Source organism: Hydra viridissima, unplaced genomic scaffold (genome assembly GCF_058129835.1).
Source record: "Hydra viridissima isolate aposymbiotic clone 2 unplaced genomic scaffold, HvirCarnegie_v1 scaffold_1, whole genome shotgun sequence".
NCBI lineage: Eukaryota > Metazoa > Cnidaria > Hydrozoa > Anthoathecata > Hydridae > Hydra > Hydra viridissima.
The window spans coordinates 17,064,703-17,087,685 of record NW_028324300.1 but is presented as its reverse complement, the minus strand read 5'-3'; the positions used below and the strand labels follow the sequence as shown (position 1 = coordinate 17,087,685).

General features: G+C 30.7%; 1 protein-coding gene and 1 long non-coding RNA gene across 2 annotated transcripts; both read left to right on the top strand.

Moving 5' to 3' along the window:
- The first annotated feature begins 4,509 nt into the window (after positions 1–4,509).
- On the top strand, positions 4,510–5,232 carry LOC149893634 (uncharacterized). Its single transcript, XR_016453820.1, has 2 exons — positions 4,510–4,816; positions 5,050–5,232. It is a non-coding gene; the product is annotated as an uncharacterized LOC149893634 (long non-coding RNA).
- Positions 5,233–7,471: 2,239 nt separating this feature from the next.
- Positions 7,472–20,207, top strand: LOC145186614 (uncharacterized). The gene is made up of 4 exons (XM_090091497.1): positions 7,472–8,480; positions 14,123–14,175; positions 14,250–14,503; positions 14,993–20,207. The coding sequence occupies exons 3-4, from the start codon at positions 14,323–14,325 to the stop codon at positions 20,017–20,019; spliced, it is 5,208 nt and encodes a 1,735-aa protein (XP_089947623.1). The 5' UTR covers positions 7,472–8,480; positions 14,123–14,175; positions 14,250–14,322; the 3' UTR covers positions 20,020–20,207.
- The last annotated feature ends 2,776 nt before the right edge of the window (positions 20,208–22,983 follow it).

Sequence of the window (22,983 nt, the reverse complement as noted above, 5' to 3'; positions counted from 1 at the left end):
AACTTGCATCCAAAAAACTAATGCCCCGATTTGACAGTAAACAAGATTTTGTGATCAAAATATAATCATTTACATTTTTTTACCGTATATTAATGTATATTTATACCAAATTTTAGTACTATATTTATTGCCTATTCATTCTATATCATATTTTTTCATTTTCTATTATTATATACTTGTTTCTTAATAAAATATATACATTTAACCAAACTGTGTTTTTTCGAAAACTCCCTAAACTTTAAATCACATGCGCGGGCTAAAGATACGACTTTATCTATCTTTTTATAGACAATTATTATTTGATTAGACCAAAGACAACATAAGATCACTATTAGAATATGATCAAATAGCTTTAGTTTTTTCCTTTACTATAACGACCCACTCTACTATAAATACAATCTTACTCGGCAGTTTTTACAAATGTAACTGATGTTGAAATCTTTGATTCATGAATCGCTCAGGGTATTTTGTTCTACTTTTAAATAGTAATTTCAGTCTTCCTGGATTCTCAAACGGTAGAGTGGAATTTATATTAGTTTATGATGTTTGTTGCAGTGAGTCCAGTAATGTTTCCAATCTAAATTATCAAAACGTGTGTAATTTGTTTGGAATAAATGACACTTTCTTCCTGTAACTTCTGAGCTCCCACATCTTGATTATATATTCTTGGCATGTTTAGCCTTATATTTGTTTTATGTTTAAATATAAACCATTTATTAGTTATAATCCAGTTTCATTCTAGAGCGGTGCTATATGCCAAACATTTTGTTCATAAAATATAGAAGATACATTTTATAACTACGTTTTATAAATACATTACTGAACCTTAACACTACTTTTGATTCGCATAATGTTTACTGCAAAGAGACTAAAGACAGGCAGCTTCTTTTCACACGTTTAATTCAATTAGTATTAGTATTAGTAAATGCTGTAGCTGGTGTGAGCCAGTGAGTGTGGTATCAACATACTATGACAGCCGATTCGCTTAACTGCTGCTCATCCAGGAATCAAGACCTGCTTTAAAACTGTTAACTGATGGTGCTTTAACCAACTCACTTGGCAAGCTATTCCAAAAATTGACCAATCTATTAAATAAAAAGTTTTCATGACATGCTTGCTTAGGAATTTCTTTGACATATTTAAAGCTGTGACCTCTTGTTTGAGTTTTTTGAATACTAATTTATTTTATTGTTTCCAAATCGTTGAAGAATTTATAAAGTTGAACCATATCTCCTCGTTGTCTTCTTTTTGTCAAGGTAGTCAAGTCGAGAGCTTTTAGACGACACTCATAGTTGATTTTTTTAAGTGATGGTATTAATCGAGTTGCACGATGTTGAACTCTCTCAAATAATTCAATTTCTCCCTTTCGAATAGGTGACCAAACTTGTACTGCAAACTCTAACAGTGGTCCCACAAAAGAAACATAAAGAATTCTTAGCAGTCTAATATCTAAGCAAACGAAGCATTTTTTAATCCGACCCAATATTTGGTTGGCTTTAGCTACGCATTTTATTACATAACTTTTCCATTTCAGATTGCTTGAGAAGATTACTCCAAGATCACTTTCTGATTCTGTTATGTTTAACTTTTGTTCATTGATACAAAAGGGTGATTTTTAGTTATTTCGGCGAAAGTGTATGACCGTACATTTTGAAATATTAAATTTCACAAGCCAGTCTTGAGTCCACTTAAAAGCTGAATTGAGATCTGATAGCAAACAAAGAGTTGATTCACTGGAAAGCATTTCATTCATAATTTTGGTGTCGTCAGCATATAGCTTTGATAGATTTTTTAAAGTATCAGGCAAATCGTTTATAAATAGTACAAATAAGAGTGGTCCAATTACTGACCCTTGTGGCACACCACTGATAATTTCTCCCCAAGAGGATGCATTTTCGCCTATCACAACTCTTTGTTTTCTTTCTTTTAAGAATGCTGCAATCCATTGTATTGTCAGACCAGATATTCCATAAGCTATAAGTTTAAGCAACAATCTTTTATGTGGTACTGTGTCAAATGCCCTGGCAAAATCCAAAAAAATAACATCAACAGGTTTACCATTCTCTAAGGCGGTTGAAATAAAATCAAGTGTTTCAAGTAGATTCGTTAAGCATGATTTATTTTTAACAAAACCGTGCTGTTGCTTGCTTATTAGTTTGAACTTATATAGAAAAGTTTAATGTTTAGATCTTATTACACCTTCCATTATTTTACATGCAATTGAGGTGAGTGATACCGGTCGGTAGTTTCCCACTAAGGTCTTTTCGCCTTTTTTGTACGGAAGAGTGATATTTGTTGATCTAAATTGCACTGGCAGTTTTCTAGTTTTAAACGATTCTTTAAAAATATACATAAGTGGAATGGCAAAGGCTGATGCACAATTCTTTAAAATAGCTGAATGTAAATTATCAACAACACTTGATTTGTTATCTTTTAAGTTTTTTAATATTAGATAGACATCATCATATGTAAAATCTTCAATTGTCATAATAATTGTTTAAGTAGTTCCCCAGTAAACACGCTTTAGTTGGTCCAACTGACGGGCCAGTATTGGCTACAGTTGGCTTACTGTTGGCATTTCTTGCCAACCATTAACCGACTGTGTACCGCGTGTTTTTGAATCGTAAAAGTTTCCCGTAAGTTTGTAAGTGTATATTATAAATATATTCACTTATACCCCATTCACACCAAAAATAAAACTTGTTTTAATCGTGGTTTATTTAAACTAGTTACGCATTTTTCCGTTCACACTGCTTTTTAAAACCTTGTTTCAAATAAATGAGTTTAAAAAAACGGTAGCTAAATAAAACACCGTTTTAAAAGCGAGTGTTATTAAAACTCGGTTTTGTTGGTGTGAATGGGGTATTAGACCATGTGACTAATTATTAAAACTATTTAAATAGATTTATTCAATGATTAAAACTATTCAATAGAGTTAGTTTAGTTTGAAGCTTTTTACCATTTTTTTTTTTCTTTCAAACGCTTTTTTTACCCTTTAATTAAACTTTTAAACTCAAACTCTCGTACACCTCTTAATATAACCGTTACGCTGGTAAGTAGAAATATTTTACATTTATCCATTAGTGACACATTCAGATATAATTTTTGACATTGGTTGAGTTTTTAATTTATTTTTATGATGACACCGTTGTTGTATTTGTATAAGACATTTTAGCTCTATTTTAACTATTATTAAAAGTTGAAATACAGCTAAAATGTATATGTGCGTGTATAGTAGTATGTTTATGTGTGTATTTCTGTATGTATATGTATGTATGTATGTTTGTATGTATATATATATATAAATATATATATATATATACACACACACACACAATTTTCAGGGAATTCAGGGAAAAGTTAGGGAAATCAGATATCTGCAAAAAGTCTAGGATAATCAAGGAAATTAGGTTGAATTTAAAAAAAAAACAGGGAGAAATCAGGGAAAATGGCTCTTCATCAAACTTACATAACTTAAATAAGTTGTATATAGTACATGTAATATAAAAGTTTATTTGGCAGATAGTTTTATGAACTTCACCTGCATCAAGCGAATCTTGAATCTTCACTTGCAAAAATGTAAACAGTCATACAACCCATATTAAATGTATCAATACTTGATACATTTAGTGTGGGTTGTATTATTGTTTACATTTTTGCAGTTGAAGAGCATTTTTCTAAACGAATCTAGGTCAATTTTTGTGAAGTTGAATTTGGGTAACTTTAAATTAAATTAAGGAAAACAGGTAGAAGATCAGGAAAATATCAGGGAAAAGTCAGAGAAATCCACCTAAAAATATTGGCAGACATCCCTATGTATTTTGTATATATTGCATATAATATATGCCATATACAATATTGACATAATATATGCAGTATATAAATAAATGGTATATGCAATTGCATATACAATATGACATATACATTTCATATTAAGCATATATAACATTTATATAATATTATATATATATATATATATATATATATATATATATATATATATATATATATATATATATATATATATTCATATAATGCATATAATTATAGCATTTTATTAAAAGGGACTTCGACTTCTGAAAACTATGAGAAAACTGTTCAAAATTTTAAGGATCAGGAAAGTAAGGTTTTGGATAAAATATTTGTTTTTTGTTTTTTTTTTGTTTTACTACTTGTTATACATTGTATATGTGTTACGCATACATACATTGATTAAGATGCTGACATATATTGGCAAAGGAAAACTATTTATATTTTTTGTAAAAAAAAATAATTTGTGTTTTAATTAAAGTCATAAATGGATGAAGGCTTTAAAAAAATACATATTTCATGTTACAAAAATACACATTTCTACTTTTTTATGCAGATAAAGGTTTTAAATAATGCTCTTTTCCATGGCCTTAATAACACAGCACAAAAACGTGCTAGAATACCATTTTTACAGCAATCAATTCACCTACAGGGATAAATAACATGAATGTTTAAAATTTTAACTCCAAATGTTTGAGTTCCATAACACCTTTATCCATGTATGTCTTCAATTTAAAAACTAGATTGTGTTTTTGAAACCAGTTTTCCAATAAGATTCAAATGCAATCAAATATTATTTAATTATTTATGTATGTTTATAGAGAAGTTAGCAGCTTTGGAGTTAAGATTAACAGAACTGGAGCAAAAAAATAAGTTTTTAGAAGTTCAATGTTTTTTGGATAATGAAGATATTGTTGTTCCCCCTGGCCTTCCAATGGAAAGTAAGGAAGATTTGGAGAGGCTTAACCTTATGATACAGATGAAATCTGAGATGGCTCTCTATAAAGTTTGAAATTATTTTTTGTATTATAATGTTTTTATCAGTTTTCAGGTTGCGTTTAAACTAGTAACTATTATTTTATTTCAAAGATAAGTTTTTTTATAAGTCTTATAATTGTAATTTATCAAAGGTAATTTAATAATACCTTAGTTATATTATACCGCATTACATTTTCATTTACCTTTGAAAAAATAGTTTAAATAAAAAAAGTTGTAATATGTAGCATTATTTGTTTTTAGGTCGAATATCTGCGTTCTATTGGCGGTAAAGTTGAACGTCCAAAATACATATGATGTGTGTTGGGAGCCATGTTTTCCAAAAATTTTAGCGTTTTATGTAATCTAAACGGATCTTCAAGTAAGATGATAGCTACTGGAATGGGCAAGGTTAAGTTGCGATGTTATCATTTTGTGTTAAATGCTTACTATGTAAGTATTACTAGTTATGTAAATTTTTAGTCTATTAAAGTCAACTGTATTTTTATATTTACAAAAATGTGTTTACAACACTAAGAAAGGATATAATATGTTAGTACTTATGGCAATTACCAGTGTTGTCATTAGTTGTGAATTTGTAAGATATTATATTCTCCCTTGGTGACTTGAACTTATTATCATATGCACATATTTTTAAAACTGCTAACCAGTTAATGTAATTCTTGATTTGCAAAGTATACGTATAAGAGCTTAAAAATAACTTAAAAATAATTTTTATTTAAACAAAAAATAAATCAATTTTTTAAATTTATTTTCATTTTATTCTTTTAGCAGCAGTAAGAATTCAGTATCTTAATTCCAAGGATAAAGATATTTACCCGATCGTTTCAAGATGGTTTCAGGGCGCAAATGATCAAGGAGATGGGCGAATAAATAGACAGACGAAAAGCAAGGTTATAAAAAATCAGTTGCAGTTAATCAATGAAAAGAATATTTAGTTATTATTTTCTTTTGAAAATTTAAAAAAGGTTATTTTTCTTGATTTTATTTATAAATCTAATTTTTCTTAATTATTATTAATAATTATCTAATATTTCGCCACGTTTTTAAATATTAGCGTTTTACAATATTGTTTTTAATTAAAGTTGCCAATATTATTTTCAAACCTTTAATAATATTAACTACAATAATACAATATTTTTAGTTCTTTATTTATAAATATTTTTCTTAAATGGTCTGGAAATAAAAGTGTAATGATAAAAAATTTGTTCTTTTTTTTGTATTCAACTTAGTTATCTATAAATAATTCAACAATATTTTGTGTGGACAGTAGTATTGTTTGGTAAAATCTGATATACAAACAATCACTATTAGATAGAAAATTAGAATTAAAAAGCAAAGTTATACTTTGTTATTAAGCAATATTCAAAACATGATTTATAACTTTTGCACTTTCAATTTAAGCGCAAAAGTGAATTTAAAAAATCGCGAAAAAAAATTATATAGTTGGGCCGGTAATGGTACCAACTGTTAGCCAACTGTTTTATTACTGTTGGGCCGTTAATGGCAAACAATTGTTTAAAAACAGTTGGCTAAGTGTTGGTAAAAGCGTTACGTTTTTTTCACGGTACCAACTAAATAGCCGACTGTTGGCCCAACTGTAGCTAATAGTTGGTTATTAGGATCGGGCCAACTACTTACCAACTGTTCGATGTTTACTGGGTCTTAAATCAAAAGAAGGCAGTGGACTATCATCTTCTTTCAAAAGTGCAGCTTGAAAACTTTTGTTTAAGATATCAACAATATCTTTTGAATTTTGAGTAGTTTTACCATTTGCTCCCTTTAATGCTTTTATAGTATCTTTGGCTGCTAGTTGATAGTTCATGTAGCTGTAGAGAAGCTTTGGATTTTTGGTGGCCCTTTTTACCAGATTAAGCTCAAAGTTTTGTCTCACTTTCTCAATCTCATCTGCGACATTTTCGCAAATCAATTTGTATTTAGATTTCAAAACAGGGTCGTTCCATTTACCTAATTGTTTTTTTTTAATTATTTTATTTAATTACTCTAATAAACTGTTAAACTTAAAGATATCTGAAAATGAACGATCTACGAAGTGGATAAAAGTACAAAATAGCTTTAGAAACAATTATTTCAGCAAACAAGAAGTTATATAATTAATGCTAACCTCCCAGATCTGTAGAACATTAAATAGCCTAACGGAGTTTTATACCAGAGCAATAGCAAAGAGTTTGCGTAATATCGCTTTAACTTTTTTTTATATTACTTTTAAATTACTTTTATTTCCTTATAGTATACTTTTTTAAAACTGTAACTTAAACCTTAATTACAAGTGCGATTTATATTTTGGACATGCGTAACTCTATTTAAGTAATTTCCACTGTAAGATTGCAGCCCCTAGTTTGTAAGAACTTTACTTATTGATCATTAATGCTTCCATTACAATCTGCATTCAATGAAATCAAACAACAATTAGAAAAATGTTGCTCCAAATTCTACGACACCGGTTTTACACCGCAGCTACTATAATAGTGGTTCTGTAAAAAAAAACTACTTTTACAACATTTTTGTCGAAATCCTCCAGCTCGTAAAATTAATAAAATTTATGCAGGCTTTATTCATATAAAAGTCTAAAATGAATTTAGATTTCTATTGATAGCTTCTTAGCAACGCTTCTAACAATCGAGTATCAAAGTTAAATTAATTCAGTTGAAGGCATCTTTATATAAAATACATTGATAACTAATATTTTATCACGCCGCCATATTTTGAACACCAAAAGTAGTGTGACGTCGTTGAAAAAGACGAAGACTTTTCTACTGATCTTTTCTGGTTATTTTAAACATCTTAATTCTACGTTACCTTTCTACTGTTCCTTGTTATTTATTACTGTACTGTCTATTTCAAATGACCATAAACACAGTGCGAAAGCTGTTGCTGAAGGTATCGGTGAAAAAAGATTAGAAAATAAAAGTAATGAATTAAAAATCGTTTTTTTTTTTTTATTATTAAAGGAAAAATGCAGATGTTGATATTAGTCATTAATTTAGTAAGAAACAATATGAATGTTTACATCTTGATTTCTCAGCGATCCTCCGCACTTGCAAATAATCTGTTTCTTTCAGAATGACTCACGTTTTTCGCTTTTATAATATAATTCGTTCGTAATATTTTTTAAGCCCTATTATTTGATAAAACTCTTACTCATCGACGGCCATTGTTATATAAAATAAAAAAATGTGACTTCATTTTAAAAATAATTAGCAACTGAGTTTAATCTTAATGCGAGAGAGTTAAATTAACTTAAAACGTATTCCAGTAAAATTTTAACAACTAAAACAAGATCACACCGATTTCAGTTTGGTTCATCGCAACTTCGCTTAGCAGTTTTTTGCTCGACAAACGCATTTCCGTTCTTATTTATTAAGTGTGGGTTTTCGATTTGTTTCTTGTTTTTTATGGCTTCCTTCTGCTGCATGATTTAGTCTTTTCTATTTGGCGGAGAGATTTAATCTTAAAACCTGCTGGTTTTAAGATTAAACCTCTCTTTAACGTGCTGGTTTAAACCTAACTTTAACGTGCTGGTTTAATTGAGTTCCAGAACGTTTGTTGGAACAAATCCTGTTTTTGTCCATCAACCAGCTGTTCACATCAAAATCGCAAAAAAGTTTATTATTAGTGAAAATAATGGAGAAACTAGAGCACAAAATGAATCGGTAAGTTTTCTATTTTTGTTCTACTTGTATTACTTGTTATCTGACTTTTAACAATTTTAATTTCATAGTTAGAAAAACAAGTAACTTTAGAAGAAAAAATGGCTTTGTAGAAGTGAATAAATTGAGCGGAACGAAGCGAGAGTTGTTAAATAATAACAAATATTGTAACTGAATATAATAACTTAAATATGAGAAAGTTAATACCAGAAGCATAATATCAGACAACAGTTTCAGAGAAAGCTTGTTTAACTTTATGAAAAAGACGGCAAAATCTGTTCAGTAATGAAAGATTATGTTCCTTTACTCTACTCATCTGATTGGGTAATAGCATTCCCAAAAGCTCTGCAATTCCTTTCCGATTAGAGAATCAGAACAATGACTTGTGCTCATTCTCCTCGTGAGTTTTCAAACTACTGAAAAAAGTAAAATATATGAGCAAAGGATTTAAAACCAACATAAGTGATCATAAGTTACATATTCATAATATTTAGTGCTATCTTTAAAGTAAACATATGATAAAATATAGAAAAGCAAGTTTTAAAAATTTTCATAGAAGCGAAAAAAGTTCCGCCAAAGCAAAACGTTTAGCGATATTATTAAGCGAATGGTTGGAGCTGAAAGAAGAATGCATCTTAAGGTTTGTAATCCCGTACTATATTTAAAGGATTTCGAAATTGCACTTACCTATTACCGGAATCCCGGGATTAATCCCGGGATTAATCCCTGGATTTTAAATACTTTTTCTTGAATGGTTTTAATATACTATTTTAGAAAAGTCTTAAGGTAATTAATAACACATTTAAAGTATGTTTAGAAAAAACTATTTATCAAATTACAAGCGAATTCTTTGAATTTTAAATATTATAAATACTTAATTATTAAATTATAAAGAGCTCGTTGTTTTTGTAGATATAATATACATATGTAATTATTTTTGATTATTTTTAAAACACGCTTTAAAGAAACAGAGCACATCCAAAGTTTCATCGCCCAGACAACTTCATATTTTTGTTACAAAAAGTCCGGCCGCAGAAAAAGTACGTTCTTATTCCACACTGGTAGGCTTAATAGTCATTAAAAAACTATGCGCTCTTTGCAAAAAATCACAAAGTGCTCCTCAATTTTTAAACAAGAGCATTTCCTTTTGAATTTTCATTGACAACGTCTCACACCGAATTGGTATGCTTGGCAGATGTGCTTTTTTTTATAGCTTTATTAAGTTCGTCTGTTGTTATTCTTTTGCTCGTTTCATGAGCAAAAAAAATAGATTCAGATGGAGAGTAAGAAGAATCAGAAACTATTTCGAATAGTTCCTCATTTGAAACAGAAAGTTCAACTTCTTAATTAGACTCGTACACTGTTAATGATATAGCTGGATTTGTAGCGTCTAGTCTTTCAAGTAACTCAACAATAAATTTGCGACATTTGATTGAAATCGGAACTTTTACTAGCTCTATTTCAGATTTGGACTGAATTTAGGTTCTACCATTGTGCAGATACTGAAGGATCCCACTTACATCGGTACGCCTTTGTTGCATTCGAAGAACGAGAGATGAATGCAACTTTTGACTTATAACGTTGATAGCATCTTTAAAGAGTTTTTAACATAAAAGTTATGGCAACATTGGCTGTAAACAAATTAGCATCTCGACGGCAAAGGGCCTCAGCTGTTGTTTTTACTGGGACTTGCGCATTGATGATAGCAGATACAGTTTTAATCTCAATATTAGATAAAGCCAAAGATTCACCTTCCGGTAGACTTAAGTCTATTGGTGCCTTTTGTATACAATTTTTTAATAAATAGAAGCGTTTAAGCATTAACAAAAGACTGTTCCATCTTGTCTTTCAGTCTTTTATTTGAGTTATTTGCTTCCCAAATTTAGCCGCAAGATACTTCAGCAAGATATCGTTTTTTTTTTGGTGATCGTTTGAACAATACTATTAATTTTCATACCTTTTTGATCATTGGACCACAACTTTCCTCGCCAATGTCACATTGGTTTCCTCGATGCCAAGTATGACCAGCATCGAGATCCACCAATTCATCGTTGTCAGAAAAATCATCATCCTCACGAGAGTTACATTTTGAAAAATCGTCTTCTATTTCTGATTGTTCGTCTTCGTCGAATTGCAAATCTATTTCTCTTTCTATATCCTGCTTTTGATTTAGTACTTCAATAACGGCCAGTTGCACAACATGGGCAAAACGTAACTGTTGAGTTAAAGGTAATATCCTCCCAACTTTTTTCACCACTCTTCTCTGTCAGTCATAATACCAACAATATCTTTTTGCAAATCAAGTCCATGTTGTGCAAGCTTTTGTTCTAATAGCTCAATATACTAATCAGCAGATATTGATACTGTTATATGAATTAAGCCTAAGCTCCAAAACTGACAATTTCGTGCATGTAAATTAATATTCATGTAGCAACGGTTACGAAGTGATGTTCATTCATTAACAGATAAAGAAAGTCTTTCTCCTACACTGAATTCAGGTTTTCTTTTGCTAGCTAAATCAGTAAATAAAAAACTCCTTATTTTTTGGCTGTAATCTACAACCATTTTACGCACACTATTGACTGTTGTGGGTAAACGTTTGAATCCTGCAGCTGTAAGACCTTCACGTATATCACTAGAACGACATATAACGTTGAACAAAATCCCATTAAAGGTTGCTAATCGTTCAAGTGTAGCAGGAAGTGATTTTTCTTCTCGCTCCATTATCGGAAAACAATTGGTTAACGTTTTGTTTTCTTTTATTGGTGGTTCATCTTGTGTGTTTGCTGAAATAGTAGCTGGTGTGAGGTTAGTTTTATGGACGGTAAGTAAATACCTATGGAGACGTTCCGTTGAGCCAACTCCAATTTTTAAAATGAGGATACAACTTCATGATATTTAAGGTCATTTATGCTTTACCTTGTGATATTTTGCTATTTTAAAAAGAAGTAAAAAAAAAACAGATCCAATATACGCCAACGTGTTTCTAAACAAATAAAATATTCTTCAAAAGGCCAAAAGTTTGAAGTAGTTACGATTGAAACTAATGACAATTAAGGCAACAAGAACTGTTTGTTATAGCTTATACCAAAGATCTGAAAATTGCTTTCAACGTTTCTCAGTTTCTTAAATAACCCATGGTAGAATGAGCTTAGTAATGCTGAAGATAAATCACGTTGTTGAGGGTCTTTCAACAAGTGCCTTTCTACTCAAAAACAATTCAACGAAGCCGATTTAGGAACCGTTTATCAAATAGGGGATAAGTATGTTTTTGCCGAAATTCAGTTTTTATTACTTTTGGATTTTATAGTGCAAATGCCACAAGTAAAGCCATGTTAGCATGTTAATCCCTTGACGAAAGTCGGAAAAGATTGAAAATAAGCAAAGCAGAAGAGATAAAGCGCCAGAGATATTCATCTCTGGAAAAAAAAAAATCTGTTTTAGCTTGCAAGCAAAACAACAAAATGTCTAAAGCTAGACAATTTTTGCATCCTGGATCCTCTAGGTGAGCTCAATTAGTATTATACTAGCCCTTTTTTCATAGTTCAGGATCATAACTATGGTAAGGTATGAGTTTCAAACAAGAAATCATTTTAAATTTATAAGCTAGATTTTCTTTGAAATTTGCAGTACGTCTTCGATTTTCTTTAAAAGATCAGTTAGTATTTCCAAATTTTAGTTCCTTATAATATTTAGTTCCTAACAACCTCATGTACAATGAAATAAAAATACAAAAAATTACTTTTGTTTCAGGTTTTTCCTAGAAGCTGTACAATAAAATATTAAAAACTAAACAATGCTTATCATCTCAATTTTGTTAATTCAACTCAAGTAAAAACAAGTCAAGACAGTCAAGGAAGGAATACTTTTATTTGTAAAAACATCCAATAAACTACAATATTGCTGAGAGGATATATACAACAGTTTTTTTTTTACAACAGTCTTTCTATTACATAATTTGGAGGACTGTTTAAAAAGATACAATACTTCCTTAAAAATGGGTGTCTGAGACCTGAAAAATGTGGAGCCTTCAGACAAACTTTAAGCGATAATGAAATTACTTCACTTGCAAACTTTACTGGTCAACATGTGTTTCACACCATGGAAGGGGAAAAAGTGTTAGAGTGTATCTTCTGTCTGAATTAAATCTTGTAAAGTTACGAAGAAACTTGAAAACTTCATAATAACCAAGACAATGAAGATATTTTCTTAATCAATTTCATAATTAATAGAAAATCTAAACAATGTTCATTATTGGATTTGGAAACCTAACAACAGAAAACAAAAAAAAAGTTGATTAGAAATATGTTTTAAATGAAACTAAAGATAAAGAGTTTACAAAACATGGTCTGCATAAAAGAAAATCAAAATAGTTCTATTCTCTTATGAAAGTGAAAAATGAAAATGTCATTACATTGTGCTTACGCATTCAACAAAGCCAACCGATTTCTAAATTAAGTGTTGGTGAAGTGTTTAATACTTGACAACTTCGGCACTACAATTTAAACTTAGTTCAAAATGATCAAACATTGTAAAACAAAGATAGCAACTTTGTTTACACATCGTTGGAAACTAAGAGTGGTAGAGGATCTAAAACAAAGCATCTTTTACCCTGGTTCACTACTTGACTAAGTTAGAAAAAGATTTAATTATAGAAAGAGGATCTAAAGTGCATCTACATTTATTTTCTGTTGATTGTTCATCAGAAGTCAAAAATTTTATTTTTAGAAAAGTCTTATGGGAACCAGTTTATGTTCAAAGCTGTCAAATATTTTATTCTAATAACGTGTCACAGTTTTTTACCTACTGATCAAGAGTTTAGGCGTATAGAAAAAATGTTACGCAAAAAAGAAACCATTCTTTCTCCTCTGGAATATTACAGAAGTATTTCAGAGCTTAAAAGAGTACAAAAACTTAGAGAAGCTTGGTTTCTTAATAAAAGTCAAAAAAGTGGCTGAACAGATTCTGAAATAATAAAGCCATTTCCAAAGAGAGTTAAATAAATTATAACTAACTCTAAAGGGAAGATTTAAGTACAAAGTACATATTCTGTAAAACCTGGTTTTAAGGAAAAGAAAAAAAGAACGAAGAGTGAATGGCTTTCTTTGAACAAGCATTTGATATGAAGGACTTCTATGACAGTGTTCTTGACAGTTGTTGAGAGAATAATGAAGGATGATTTCAAAATTGTTCATTAACATGTTTCTTTATTAATCGTTGCTTTAAAATGATGCTCAAGTTCTCGTTTAAGCAGATCTCAATCATTCAGGAACTGCTTCATTATTCAGAATTGCTCAACATTTCTTCAGTCACTTTTCAACAGTCACTTTAGGAAAGATAGATTATTTGCATCATTTTTGTTCCTAAGATATATAGATCGCGCAAGTCACGCAACTTTAACAGTCAATTAAATAGATTATTGATGGATATGGAAAAATGTATTTCATCAAATGGACAGTTTTATTTCAACGACTCAGGAGATATCTGAAATATCTGAGATTAAACGAATTATTTTACTTTAAAAACTCCTCTAATATATTTAAACGTAACACCTGTTTCTTTATAACCGTTTATTAACCGTGAAAAAAGCTTCCTGATGTTTTACTGAAGTTTATCTTAACCAATGACAGACTTCTTTTTCGTAGAACGGCTTTGAAAGACGAAGTTGTCATGAAGAACGAGTTCGACGATATAAAGGGTAATAAAATGTTTTTAATATTTCCCATTTGAGACAGATTTTCGATTTTTAAAAAAAAAAACCTTCTCTTTTAGTTGAAAAATTTCCACAAGATGTGTTTACAACGCTTGCTGATAAGCTGACTTATGATTGGCAAAAGTTTGCTCGATGTCTTTCGGTTATGACTCAGCAATCAATAATGTTAAAGAAGAATTTGAAACTACGAGAGAACAAACTTTGCAAATACTGAACAAATGGCGTAAGAATAACTCATCAAAAAAATGGCGAGATGTGAAAAGCGGATTACTTTTTTGCAACCGCAAAGATTTGATCAGTGAATGCGAACAAAGTAGGTATTTTGAGCTTCATAGTTTTTGTGCCACCTTTGCATGTCAAAGTTCTCCGGCTGCCCCTGAATATTTGTTAGAGATAAACAAAAAAACAAAAAAACAAAACTCAAAATATACAAAAAAGGTTAAAACACTAAGGACCATTAACAAGTTTTTTTCAACCTGCAGCGAACATTTTTGAAAAGGACAAACTTTCTTTAGTTTATTTAGTTAATTCATGTCATAAATCATTCAGGCCATTTATTAGCATAATCGTTTAGCATATTCGTGGATCAATAAAGCATATTAAAATTGACATTAAGCAGTTAGTGATGATATTTTTAAAGTAAATTGTCAATTTAACTATCTTTAAAGTATTCGATAATTGTTATGTTTTTACTATCAAAAACAAAACACGTTTACAGCGATATGCCAATCAAAAATTAACTTCTAAATATTCCTCAAAAATGTCACCGTGTAGTTCAAAATAAAAATTTTTTTTATTTTAGAGTTAACATCCCGATACTCCATTTTCGGTGTCCTACCGCCGAGAAAAGCCTTTTTTTCACGTGACGATGAGCTTAATCAAATTCATAAATACGTGTGCCAAACAGACGATTCGGGTAAATCAATCACGGTTTTAACTGGAATGTCTGGAATAGGAAAGACTCAGCTTGCTAGAAAGTATGCAGCAATTTACAACCATTATTTTGAAAGCATTGTGTGGGTGGATGCAGCATTTGACAAAATACAAGTTTCTATGACAAATCTCTGTCACCAACTACGGTTAAGCGTAAAAGATTCTCGAGGCGAACCGTTCGATATTGAAGTAGTTTCCAAAAAAATACATCACTATTTTGAAAGAGAAAAAACGTTATATATTTTCGATAACGTGGATAATAAAAGTGTGAAAAACTTTGAGAAATACGTATCAAATAAAAATAATGCATTTACTTTGGTAACATCGCAATGGAAATCTTGGTCATCCAATATTAATCAAGTACAAATTCATTCTTTCTCGCCTCAAGATGCTTTTCTTTTCGGAAAAAGAAATGTTAAACAAATATTAACAAACGACGACGAAAAACTAAAAGAAATAACTAAAGTGCTTCAATATCATCCACTCGCCATTAATCAAGCCATTCTCTATATAAAAAAAAACAGCGTTTCTTTGCAGGAATATTTAGATCTTTTTCGATCGCATCCCTTCGAAATGCTCGAGGAAAGTATCCCAACCGAAGCGCAAACAAAGTCTGTCATAACGTCAATTAACTTAGTATTAAATAAAATGGAAACATCGAATGAAAAATCACTAGAACTTTTAAACCATTTATCACATTGTGATGGTCAACACATTACAAAAAAGTTCATTCACGGTATTACAAAGTACCTGAAAATAAATGATGTGCTTTTGACAAACCGAGCAATAAGATTATTAGTCAGTTATTCATTGCTTGATCGTTTCGACGATGACAATGACAGGTACGCGATGCACGAAATGACACAGCTAGCGTGTCAATGTTATCAAAAACGCAAAAAAATAACAGAAATATGCATAGAAAACATTGTCAATTTTCTAAAATTACAGTTGAAAGACGTAAAGGAACACGGTGACGATGGAAAGCACTTCTATAACCATTTCCTCCGTATGTTTCGTATTAACAAACCAATAATGTGTGAAGCGTTCCATCAAAAAATTTCGAAAATCACAAGTTTCCTATCAAACAAAGGTTTTTTGCAAGAAGCAATAAACATTCTAAATGCCATTCAAAAGTATAACCTAAAGTTTTATGGAGCTAAAAATGAACTAACTTTAAATACCAAAGATTGCATAGCACTCTGCTTGACTGAATTGGGAAAACTTAATGAAGCTTTAGAAATTTATTACCAAGTTGATGAAATACAAACGGATATTTTAGGTATTAATCATCCATTAACATTGCCTACAAAAAATGACTTAGCAGTCTGTTTGGGTCAAATGGGAAAATCTAATGAAGCTTTAGAAATTCTTTATCAAGTTGATAAGATTCAAACAGATATTTTAGGTATCAATAATCCATTAACATTGAATACAAAATCAAATATAGCAAGCAGTTTAAATGATATGGGAAAATGTAATGAAGCATTAGAAATTTATTATCAAGTTGATAAAAAAAGTACGAATACTTTTGGTGTCAATAACTTATTAACATTGAAATCGAAAAATAATATAGCAAATTGCTTGGCTCAAATGGGAAAATATAATAAAGCTTTAGAAGTTTATTATCAAGTTGAAAAAAGTAAAACAGATAATTTAGGTATCAATCATCCATCAACATTGAATACAAAAAATGATATGGCAGCCTGTTTGGCTAATATAGGAAAATATAATGAAGCTTTAGAAATTCTTAATCAAATTGATAAAATACAAACGGATATTTTAGGTATAAATCATCCATCAACATTGGATACAAAACACAATATAGCAATCTGCTTGAATGACATGGGAAAATATAATGAAGCTTTAGAAATTTATTATCAAGTTGATAAAATTAAAACAGATATTTTAAGTGTAAATCATCCATCAACATTGAAAACAAAACATAACATAGCAAACAGTTTGAACAAAATGGGAAAATATAATGAAGCTTTAGAAATATATTATCAAGTTCAAAAAAGTGAAACGGATATTTTAGGTATCAATCATCCATCAACATTGGCTACAAAAAATAATATAGCAACCTGTTTGCAAGGAATGGGAAAACATAATGAAGCTTTAGATGTTCTTAATCAAGTTGATAAAATACAAACGGATAATTTAAGTATAAATCATCCATCAACATTGGCTACAAAACTCAATATAGCAAACAGTTTAACTTATATGGGAAAGTATAATGAAGCTTTAGAAATTTGTTATCAAGTTGATAAAACTGAAACGGGTATTTTAGGCATTAATCATCCATCAACATTATTTACAAAAAATACTATAGCAATCTGCTTGAATAAAATGGGAAAACACAATGAAGCTTTAGATGTTCTAAATCAAGTTTATAAAATACAAACGGATATTTTAGGTATCCATCATCCATCAGCATTGCTTACCAAAAACAATATAGCATTCTGCTTGAATGTTATGGGAAAATATAATGAAGCTTTAGAAATTTATCACCAAGTTGATAAAACTGAAACGGATATTTTAGGTATCAATCATCCATTCACATTGAAAACAAAAAATAACATAGCAATCTGTTTGAAGAGAATGGGAAAATGTAAAGAAGCTTTAGAGATTTTCTATCAAGTTGATAAAATACAAACTGTTATTTTAGGCATCAATCATCCATCAACATTGGAAACAAAATATAAAATAGCAAGCTGTTTCAACAAAATGGGAAAATATAATGAAGCTTTAGAAATTTATTATCAAGTTCATAAAAGTGAAACGGATATTTTAGGTATCAATCAACCATCAACATTGGCTTCAAAAAATAATATAGCAATCAGTTTGCATCGAATTGGAAAATATAATGAAGCTTTAGAAATTTATTATCAAATTGATAAAGTTAAAGCGGATATTTTAGGTAATAATCATCCATCAACATTGGCTACAAAAAATAATATAGCAAGCTGTATCGTTTTTATGGGAAAATATAATGAAGCTTTAGAAATTTGTTCTCAAGTTAATAAAGTTCAAACGGATATTTTAGGCATCAATCATCCATCAACATTGGATACAAAAAAAATCATAGTTGCCTGTTTGAATGGAATGGGAAAAGATAATGAAGCTTTAGAAGTTCTTTATCAAGTTGATAAAATACAAACAGATACTTTTGGTATCCATCATCCATCAACATTGGCTACAAAAAACAATTTAGCACTCTGCTTGAATGTTATGGGAAAATTTAATGAAGCTTTAAAAATTCATTATCAAGTTGATAAAGTTCAAACGGATATTTTAGGTATCAATCATCCATCAACATTGGATACAAAAAAGAATATAGCAAACTGTTTGAATGGAATGGGAAAATATATTGAAGCTTTAGAAGTTCTTTTTCAAGTAGATAAAATACAAACCGATATTTTAGGTATCAATCATCCATCAACATTGAATACAAAAAATAATATAGCGAAGAGCTTTGGTGATATGGGGAAATATAATGAGGCTTTAAAATTTTATTATCAAGTTGATGAAGTTCAAACGGATATTTTAGGTATCAATCATAAATCAACATTGGCTACAAAAAATGAAATAGCAAACTGTTTGAACAATATTGGAAAATATAATGAAGCTTTAGAAATTTATTATCAAGTTGAAAAAATACAAACTGATGTTTTAGGTATTAATCAGCCATCAACATTGGCTACAAAAAATAATATAGCAAACAGTTTGCATCGAATTGAAAAATATAATGAAGCTTTAGAAATTTATTATCAAATTGAAAAAGTTCAAACGGATATTTTAGGTATCAATCATCCATCAACATTGGCAACAAAAAATAATATAGCAAACTGTGTTGCTTATATGGGAAAGTATAATGAAGCTTTAAAAATTTGTTATCAAGTTGATAAAGTTCAAACGAATATTTTAGGCATCAATCATCCATCAACATTGGATACAAAAAATATTATAGCAGTGTGTTTGAATGGAATGAGAAAACATAATGAAGCTTTAGAAGTTCTTTATCAAGTTGATAAAATACAAACGGATGTTTTAGGTATCCATCATCCATCAACATTGGCTACAAAAAACAATATAGCAGTCTGCTTGATTGATATGGGAAAATGTAATGAAGCTTTAAAAATTTATTATCAAGTTGATAAAGTTCAAACGGATATTTTAGGTATCAATCATCCATCAACATTGGCTACAAAAAGTAATATAGCGAACCGTTTGAACGAAATGGGAAAACATAATAAAGCTTTAAAAATTTATTATCAAGTTGATAAAATACGAACTGAAATTTTAGGTATTAATCATCCATCAACCTTGGATACAAAAAATTTTATAGCAGTCTCTTTGATTCGAATGGGAAAATATAATGATGCTTTAGAAGTTCTTTATCAAGTTGATAAAAAACAGATGGATATTTTAGGAAGCCATCATCCATCAACATTGGCTACAAAAAACAATATGGCAGTCTGCTTGAATGATATGGGAAAATATGATGAAGCTTTAAAAATTTATTATCAAGTTGATAAAGTTCAAACGGATATTTTAGGTATCAATTATCCATCAACATTGACTACAAAAAATAATATAGCAAACTGTTTGAACAAAATGGGAAAACATAATGAAGCTTTAGAAATTAATTTTCAAGTTGATAAAATACAAACTGAAGTTTTAGGTATTAATCATCCATCAACATTGGATACAAAACATATAATAGCAGACTGTTTGAACAAAATGGGAAAATATAATGAAGCTTTGGAAATTTATTATCAAGTTCATAAAAGTGAAACTGATATTTTAGGTATAAATCATCCATCAACATTGGCAACAAAAAGTAATATAACACTGTGCTTATTAGGAGGCTTTTTGAAAAGTATGAAATGGATATAAACGGAAAATCGTTATTATAAGATAATCTTGATATTCGTTCTCGAATTAGTCGACTTACTCTGTTTTATAAGTAATATGTGTTATTTTTTTTTACAGGTATATGAAACACGTATTTTGACTTATTTTAAAGCTGTAATTTAATTGACAGATGTTTTTCTTTTATGGTTTAAAAAGATATTCAAACATTATTTCAATTTATTATTTACAATTAACTATTAAATAATAAAAAAAAGATACGAAAAGGATAGAAATGGAAAATCGAATTTGTCAACGATTTTAATCGCTTTACTAAATGTCGTTAGGGTTAGGGTTAGAGATAGGGTTAGGATTAGGGTTAAGGGGCCCACGAGGGGCTTCCTGCAATTATAAAGAGCCTTTAGATGCACGTGTCTAGTCGTTTCGATGCATTAACCTAGAGGAGTTTTCCGAAAGGTCTTGCGCTTTGGGCTCAGTTAATCGGCCTGTCTCCATTGTAAACACAGTCTCTGCCGTTAGAAAATCGTTAACTAGGCGTTTGTGAGCTTCAACAACCATCCCTTTGAGTTTAAAACGAACGTTTCCCCAAAAGCCACTCGAGATGGAGGTACTCATGGAGGTTTGTTACGGTAACAACCCTGTGGTTTGCCATCTTCTTTCTTTCCGCAGCGTCGCAAACGGATCGGCCGGTCTCTTAGGTGACGAAAAAACGTCTGATCTCTCGACTGGAATGCTTAACGTACTAAGATTTGTAGAGTTAGTACTAAGAGTTGCATCTGGCCGCCGTAATTTTCTTTGATGATGTCTATGGATTAAGGTAGTTTTCAAAAATTTTTTCATAGCAAAAATAGCGTAGTGTTCCTCTTTAAAATCTAGCTTTTGTCTAAGGTAGTTTATGAATAGAATTTCAAAGAAAGGTTAGCGTAGTATTCCTCTTTTAAGTTTAGCTTAAGTTACTTGGCAACACAAAACACAAAACTCAAAAAGAAAAGATAAAATATAAGATACACCTAAAACATAATATAGAAGAAACTAAAGCTAGGCTGCATAAAAAACTAAAAATATAATAATCTACTAGGCATGTTTAAATTGAATTAAATAAAATCCTTTGCGCAAATGTAGGTATGTTAGAGAATAAAAGTGCATAAAATGCCTCGTTACTTTACTATAGAAAAAGTGGGTGACTAGATACAACTTTTTAAATTCGTATGCTATCTCTATCGATTAAGGAACTTTCGAAAGTTATTTCAAAGCAAATATGGCGAAGTCTGGCTCTTTTAAATCTAGCTTAGGCCTAGTTGCTTTTTTGGTTTGTAGCACGGCTACTCGGGTGGAACACATACGGCCGTGGAAGCCCAAGTGGAAAGAGAAGGAAGGAACTCGGTTAGATCAAGTGTTAGAGTAGCTTTATTAAAAAATCAAAAACGGACAGGTGTCCAGGGAGAGGTTTATTATGAAGAGAAAGTGTAGTGAGGGATCGAGTACGGACTGTTGGCAAAAAACATCAGGTGATAGAAAATGGGGGAGGTGCGCGTAGGAGCGTGCAAAAGTGCAGGGTGTAGGGTGCTGGGGGTGACTGCGCATTGTGGGGGGAGGTGGGTGGTGAGTGCTCGCGTGCTGCGGGGGGGTTAAAGGGAGAGTTCGGACGCTGGTGTAGATCTAGGGATGAGGTTTTAGGGTTTTGGTGTATTTTTTATTTATTATTTAATTTTTTTATTATTATTTATCGTATTTATTGTTTTTTTAGTTTTTATAGTTTATCGTTTATTATTTTTATTTTGTATGTAATCAATTATTAGTTATTGTAGTGTATTGTTTATTATTAGGTATATTATTTTTTATTAGGTATATTGTTAATTGTTAGGTATATTATTTTTTATTAGGTGTATTGTTTTTATGATTATCGGTTGTGGTCGTTCACTTTTATTATTGTGTATTATCTATTGTATATGTGTATGCTATTTTTATTATTATGTTGTTATTTGTTACTCATTACATATTATTATTGTTGTTATATGTAGTATAATATTATTGTTTTATTGTTCTCTGTTGTGTGGTAAATATAATTTATTATTTATTATTTATTGTGTGTTGTTATTTGTGTGCTATTTAATATGTGTTACTTGTCGTTTATAATTTTTTGTTGCGCATGGTGTATAACTTATATTTAGTTGTGTTGAATTTTATGTGTGCGTTGTTTGCTATTTATTGTTTACAGTATGTTATTTATATGCGAGGTTTTGGAGGGGGGAGCAGGAGGGCGGTGGAAGGTTGGTCGTGTAATTGGTATGGTGCGGGATGAATTTGAAACAAACGATGGCGGTGTGTGGGTAGTGGCATGAGAGGTCAATAACAAATCAATAGATCAATAACAAATCAATGTATCAATAACAAATCAATAAATCAATAACAAATCAGTAATCATTAAATGTGAAATCAATGTATCAATAACAAATCAGTAAATCAATAACAAATCAGTAATCATTAAATGTGAAATCAATAACTGGCGTACGTAAAAAATCAATAGCCGATGTAAGGTAGAACGCGGGCCGTGCAGATGAGTTTAAGGAGTGGTGTGCGCGTTGTCTTATGCGGGTGTGCGGGCGGGTAGTTATAAATCGTAAATTAGGTAGTAGAATACCAGATTCTCTTCAGGAGATGGTGAGCGTGTGCGTCCCGTGGGTGGGAGCGCACACCCTGGTATTTGACGTTTCGAATGTTTCGTCGACCCATATCTAAACTGCCCCGTCGGGGAGTTGTCATCGAGATCGGCGGACGAAGCCCATCCCTACGTCAAGTCTTCATATGAGGCGCACCAAGTGACGACATACTACCGTGAGCCAATCACCCTAGCCTCAACCCGTATTTTAGAGCCGCCAGCACATTCGCCCAGACAACGGGGACTAGTCCGTGGTGGGGGTGGGTGGTGAAAGGGCGCATGCGCAGCTTCACTGTGACAACTGCTCACCTTTTCGAGGAGTTGTGGTA